The following is a 7,251-nucleotide window of genomic DNA, read 5'->3' as shown; positions in this document are numbered from 1 at the left end:
GATAGGCTTCACTGCTGTTGTAGTTTTCCATCCTACAGAACGCACTTCTCGCCTTTCATCTATGAAATTGAGATCGGTTCCCTGTTGGATCTCATTTTGCTCTGCCTCGTACTCTTCCATCCTTCTATTTGGTATCATCACCTCTGCTGGAGCTCGAGCTTCGAACCCGTAACTCAATGCGAAAGGAGTTTCACCAGTAGCCCTCCTTGGGGTTGTGCGATAGGTCCAAAGGATGCTGTCCAGTTCCTCAACCCACGCCCCGCCAGCTGCTTCCAATTTCCTCTTCAAACCATCAAGGATGGTTCTATTGGCATTCTCTACTTGACCATTCGCCTGTGGGTATGACACCGCCACCCGGCTGTGCTTGATGCCCCATTCCGTCAAAAAGTCTGAGAACTCTCTGCCTTCGAATTGACGTCCGTTGTCAGTGATTACTTGGATGGGGATGCCGAAGCGGCATAGTATGTTCTTCTCTACAACTTTTTACACCTGGCTGCTGTGATGCTAGCCAGAGGTTCAGCTTCCACCCATTTGGTGAAGTAGTCAATGGCCACGATAATGTACTTCCGGCTTCCCGAGCCCGTGGGGGGCTCCTACCAAATCTATTCCCCATCTTGAGAAATGGAATTGCTGTGCTCACCGGAGTGTAGTTGGTTGCGGGTCGTCCTGGCAATGTCTGGAATTCTTGACACTTAGGGCATCGCTTGGCGTATTCTGCGCAATCCTTCAACATCTTTGGCCAGAAGAAACCTTGCAGCATGATGCGTCGAGCTATGGTGTATGCTCCTTGATGCGCGGAGCACACTCCTTCGTGGACTTCTCATCATCAACTCTGCTTCGTCAGGGTATACACACTTCAAAGTGTGCCATTATAGGATCGTTTATATAACTTGTCTTCCAATCACGTAGCTGGGTGCCCGCAACCTTGTAGCTTTTGCATCTTGCTCGTCCTGGTAAAGTGCCATCCTTCTTGTACTTTGTGATGTGGTCAATCCAACATGGCTCTCTGGATTGCACGGGGCAGACCCATGAGATGTCGATGCTGGATGTCTCCAAATCCTCAACCCGAGCAATCTTGCGAATGTGACCGGGGATCCCAGTGCTCAGCTTGGAGAGCATGTCAGCGTCAGCATTCTGTTCTCGAGGTACTTGGTGAATTTCATACCCCTCGAATTCTCGCAAGGTTCGCAGCACTGCGTCCCTGTATTTGCATGTTCCCTTCATTGGCTTCATATTCCCCAGTCACCTGACCGACCACTAACTTGGAATCACATCGGATGCGAATTTTTCTGCTCGTAGTCCTGCTGCTAACCGCAGTCCGTTGAGGAGGGCCTCATACTCTGCCTCATTGTTAGATAACTTGAAGTGGAACCTGATTGCATAGTAAGCGCGGAATCCTTCCGGGTGATGAGCACTACTCCACCACCGCAACCTTTACTGTTGGATGAGCCATCCGTAGACAAGGTCCACCATCCCCCATCTTCATTTTCCACCTGCTCCGTCACCTCGCGGGCTGTGCATTCCACTATGAAGTCTGCAAGGGCTTGACCTTTGATGGCGGGCCTTGGTTTGAATTCAATGTCGAACTGGCTGAGGTGCATGGCCCATCTCGCCATCCTAGCAGAGTTAGTGTTTCGTAAGAAACTCCCTAATGGTTGATGTGAGAGTACATGGATGGGATGAGCTTGGAAGTAATGGGCCAACCTTTTAGAGGCGGTGACCGCAGCAAACACTGTTTTCTCCACGGCAGTGTACCGTAGTTCTGCGTCGTGTAAAGCCTTGCTCACATAGTAAATGGGACGCTGAGTCCCTCCTTCCTCTTTGACCAACACGGAGCTGATCGCACCCTGTGATATACCCAGGTATAAGAGTAAGGTTTCACCCGCCTCTGGTTTTGCAAGCAGTGGCGGGGATAGCAAATATTTTTTCAAGTCATCGAAGGCCGACTGACACTCTGGGGTCCATTCAAACCCTTATTCTTCTTTAGTATCTGGAAGAAGGGAAGGGATCGTTCGGCCGATTTAGATAGAAATCGACCCAAAGCCGCTAAGCGACCATTGAGTCTTTGGACTTCTTTGATGGACCGCGGGGTTCCATGTCCAGAATGGTTTTTACCTTTTCTGGGTTTGGTTCTATCCCATTTCTAGTAACCATAAATCCCAGAAACTTGCCCCATTGACTGCGAACGTGCATTTCTTAGGGTTCAGCGTAAATTGAAATTTCTCATAATAGAAAATACCTCGTTAAGGTCTTTGACATGAGAGGCACCTCTACGGCTCTTGACAATCATGTCGTCTACGTATGCCTCCATGTTTCGACATTCGCAAGATTGCTCGGGTTGAGGATTTGGAGACATCCAACATCGATATCTCATGGGTCTGCCCCGTGTAATCCAAAGAGCCATGTTGGATTGACCACATCACAAAGTACAAGAAGGATGTCACTTTACCAGTGGATGAGCAAGATGCAAAGCTAACAAGGTTGCGGGCACCCAGCTACGTGATATTGGAAGACAAGTTATACAAGCGATCCTATAATGTTTTTGTCTTATTTCTCAGGGAGTATACAACATAAGAACCATTCTCACATCTCGGTGGGGTAAAACAGGATAAGGAGAAAGCCTGCGAGACTTCTTAAGCAAATGGAAAAAAAAAGTCAACAACGTATATGACTTCGATTCAAAGGCAGCGATTCTCATCTTCATCCAAGCACTAAGGTCAGGTGATTTCCACAAACAAATGAACGCCCACCACCACGCTCTTATGAAGAACTCATGAGAACGGCCAATCGGTACGCAGACGCTGAGGAGGCTGACAGGAGGAAAAAGGATGAGGAGGAAGGACGAAAGAGTGGGCGACCTGATAAAGCTGGTCCGCCCAGCCAGGCACCACGACCAAACCAACCCCTCAAAGAAGGGAAGAGATGACCGACCTCGCCTCATCCCGTTGCGACATCTGACACCGCTGACTCACCCAGTTAGCGTAATCCTAAATCAAGCCGAAGACATGGGGATCGTGCAATTTCCGCAGGAGTGCATGAAAGTCTCCCCAAATGCGGATCAATCCAAGTATTGCAGATTCCATAGGCAGGTGGGCCATGATACCGATGAATGCAACGTGTTAAAACGCCAGATTGAGGAGCTCATCCAGAGGGGATACTTCAGACAGTTCGTCAAACGGTCAGGCCAGCAAAAGCCGGGCCAAAAGTCGAGCCAGCAACAACCTCCGCGTATTTACCAAAAAATGTTTGGAAGAAGGATGACAGCTCCGAACCGTCATCCTCGAGTGGTAAGAAAAGGGAACACGACCAAGTTACAGTAACAGATCTCTCTGACAAAGACACAGAAGAGCCCAGGAAACACAAGAAGCAGACCATACACTTCATCTACGGAGGTCCTGCAGGCGGAGACACACAAGCAGAGAGGAAGAAGTGGAGTCGCCAGTTATATGTAGGTGAGGTGGTCAGCCTTCCAAAGGGAAAAAAGCAGAGGAGGGAAGCCATTACCTTCTCTGACGATGACCTCCCAGAAGGTCCACTGCCTCACCGAGATGCGTTGGTGATCAAGATGGAGATCAACGACAGCATCGTGCATCGCATACTCGTAGACACCGGAAGCTCAGTCAACGTGATGTACTACGACGCTTTCACCAAACTGGGACTCCCCAGAAATCAACTCAAAGAGGTACGGACTCCTTTCTGGTTTTACGGGGATTCAATAGAGACGGAGGGATCCGTGGTACTACCGGTAGAGATAGGCGTGAGCCCCAACACCTCCAAGATAAACATGGAGTTCATTGTTGTGAAACTCACATGTGCCCATAACATCATACTGGGAGGCCAGCTCTGGAAGACCTGAAGGCGATAATTTCGATGGAGCACCTATGCATGAAATTTCCCACGCCATACGGGATAGGAGTTGCGAGAGGAGATCAAAGAGCAGCTCGTAGCTGTTACGTCAAAGCGTGCAAGAAAATTGGACAGAAAGATCTGCGGTCCACACCATCGCAGAAAAAGTGCTGAGAGAAGAGGAGGGCTGGCCCGCGCCGAGCCTGCATCTGAAACGGAAGACGTGGTGGTCGATCCCGCACGAGCAGATAGGGTCGTAAAGATTGGCACTGGTTGGCACCAGAACTAAGAGCCCAGATAGTCGAAGTCATCCGACAGTTTAAAGAAGTTTTTGCGTGGGGTCCAGAAGACATGCCAGGTATCAATCGAAACATCATAACCCATAAGTTAGCCGTGGACCCTACCAAGAAACCAATACAACAGAAAGCGATACATGTCGGCTGAACGAAGGGACTTTGTGAAAAACGAGGTGGTCGCGTTGACACAAGCAGGACATGTCAAGGAGATCTATTATCCCGAGTGGTTGAGCAACATAGTCCTGGCCCCAAAATCCACGGAGAATGTGCGTGGATTATACAGATCTCAACAGAGCCTGCCCTATGGATCGATTCCCCTTGCCAAACATTGATCAGCTGGTGGATGAGACGGCAGGATGCGAATTGATGAGCTTCATGGATGCCTTCCGTGGGTACCATCAGATATTCATGCATGAGGAGGATGCTGAGAAGACCGCGTTCACCACCCCAGAAGGCATTTTTTGCTACTTGGTCATGCCGTTCGGCCTCAAGAACGCAGGCGCAACTTACACCCGGATGGTGGCCAAGTTGTTTGGGAAAGTACTGGGACGAAACATGGAGGCATACGTAGACGACATGATTGTCAAGAGCCGTAGAGGTGCCTCTCATGTCAAAGACCTTAACGAGGTATTTTCTATTATGAGAAATTTCAATTTACGCTGAACCCTAAGAAATGCACGTTCGCAGTCAATGGGGCAAGTTTCTGGGATTTATGGTTACTAGAAATGGGATAGAACCAAACACAGAAAAGGTAAAAACCATTCTGGACATGGAACCCCCGCGGTCCATCAAAGAAGTCCAAAGACTCAATGGTCGCTTAGCGGCTTTGGGTCGATTTCTATCTAAATCGGCCGAACGATCCCTTCCCTTCTTCCAGATACTAAAGAAGAATAAGGGGTTTGAATGGACCCCAGAGTGTCAGTCGGCCTTCGATGACTTGAAAAAATATTTGCTACCCCCGCCACTGCTTGCAAAACCAGAGGCGGGTGAAACCTTACTCTTATACCTGGGTATATCACAGGGTGCGATCAGCTCCGTGTTGGTCAAAGAGGAAGGAGGGACTCAGCGTCCCATTTACTATGTGAGCAAGGCTTTACATGACGCAGAACTACGGTACACTGCCGTGGAGAAAACAGTGTTTGCTGCGGTCACCGCCTCTAAAAGGTTGGCCCATTACTTCCAAGCTCATCCCATCCATGTACTCTCACATCAACCATTAGGGAGTTTCTTACGAAACACTAACTCTGCTAGGATGGCCAGATGGGTCATGCACCTCAGCCAGTTCGACATTGAATTCAAACCAAGGCCCGCCATCAAAGGTCAAGCCCTTGCAGACTTCATAGTGGAATGCACAGCCCGCGAGGTGACGGAGCAGGTGGAAAATGAAGATGGGGGATGGTGGACCTTGTCTACGGATGGCTCATCCAACAGTAAAGGTTGCGGTGGTGGAGTAGTGCTCATCACTCCGGAAGGATTCCGCGCTTACTATGCAATCAGGTTCCACTTCAAGTTATCTAACAATGAGGCAGAGTATGAGGCCCTCCTCAACGGACTGCGGTTAGCAGCAGGACTACGAGCAGAAAAAGTTCGCATCCGGTGTGATTCCAAGTTAGTGGTCGGCCAGGTGACGGGGGAGTACGAAGCCAATGAAGGGAACATGCAAAGATACAGGGACGCAGTGCTGCGAACCTTGCGAGAATTCGAGGGGTATGAAATTCACCAAGTACCTCGAGAACAGAATGCTGACGCTGATATGCTCTCCAAGCTGAGCACTGGGATCCCTGGTCACATTCGCAAGATTGCTCGGGTTGAGGATTTGGAGACATCCAGCATCGATATCTCATGGGTCTGCCCCGTGCAATCCAGAGAGCCATGTTGGATTGACCACATCACAAAGTACAAGAAGGATGGCACTTTACCAGTGGACGAGCAAGATGCAAAGCTAACAAGGTTGCGGGCACCCAGCTACGTGATATTGGAAGACAAGTTATACAAGCGATCCTATAATGGCACACTCTTGAAGTGTGTATACCCTGACGAAGCAGAATTAATTATGAGAGAAGTCCACGAAGGAGTATGCTCCGCGCATCAAGGAGCATACACCATAGCTCGACGCATCATGCTGCAAGGTTTCTTCTGGCCAAAGATGTTGAAGGATTGCGCAGAATACGCCAAGCGATGCCCTAAGTGTCAAGAATTCCAGACATTGCCAGGACGACCCGCGACCAACTACACTCCGGTGAGCACAGCAATTCCATTCTCAAGATGGGGAATAGATTTGGTGGGAGCCCTGCCCACGGGCTCGGGAAGCCGGAAGTACATTATCGTGGCCATTGACTACTTCACCAAATGGGTGGAAGCTGAACCTCTGGCTAGCATCACAGCAGCCAGGTGTAAAAAGTTTGTAGAGAAGAACATACTATGCCGCTTCGGCATCCCCATCCAAGTAATCACTGACAACAGACGTCAATTCGAAGGCAGAGAGTTCTCAGACTTTTTGACGGGATGGGGCATCAAGCACAGCCGGGTGGCGGTGTCATACCCACAGGCGAATGGTCAAGTAGAGAATGCCAATAGAACCATCCTTGATGGTCTGAAGAGGAAATTGGAAGCAGCTGGGGGGGCATGGGTTGAGGAACTGGACAGCATCCTTTGGACCTATCGCACAACCCCAAGGAGGGCTACTGGTGAAACTCCTTTCGCATTGAGTTACGGGTTCGAAGCTCGAGCTCCAGCAGAGGTGATGATACCAAATAGAAGGATGGAAGAGTACGAGGCAGAGCAAAATGAGATCCAACAGGGAACCGATCTCAATTTCATAGATGAAAGGCGAGAAGTTGCGTTCTGTAGGATGGAAAACTACAACAGGCAGTTGAAGTCCTATCATGACGCCAAAGCTAAACCCAGGTACTTTCAAGTAGCTGATTATGTTTTGAGAAGAAGAGAAGCCAGTCAACCCTTGGAAGGAGGCAAGTTCGCGAAAAAATGGGAGGGTCCGTACATCATTGACGAAGTGATTCGCCCAGGAACTTACAAGTTGACGACAGTAGGTGGCAGGTTGATTGATAGGATATGGAATTCAGAACACTTAACAAAATTTTATCATTAG

General features: G+C 49.3%; 1 protein-coding gene across 1 annotated transcript; it reads left to right on the top strand.

The window, feature by feature from the left end:
• Nucleotides 1-4,815: 4,815 nt before the first annotated feature.
• On the top strand, nucleotides 4,816-7,251 carry LOC116011849. Its single transcript, XM_031251270.1, has one exon. It carries the CDS (start codon nucleotides 4,816-4,818, stop codon nucleotides 7,249-7,251), a length of 2,436 nt encoding a protein of 811 aa, XP_031107130.1.

Source organism: Ipomoea triloba, chromosome 1 (genome assembly GCF_003576645.1).
Source record: "Ipomoea triloba cultivar NCNSP0323 chromosome 1, ASM357664v1".
Taxonomy (NCBI): Eukaryota; Viridiplantae; Streptophyta; class Magnoliopsida; order Solanales; family Convolvulaceae; genus Ipomoea; species Ipomoea triloba.
This window is presented reverse-complemented; position numbering and strand designations above follow the sequence as displayed.

Coding starts and splice junctions, on each gene's coding strand:
- LOC116011849 (XM_031251270.1), top strand. CDS start 4,816: ATGCACGTTCGCAGTCAATGGGGCAAGTTTCTGGGATTTATGGTTACT.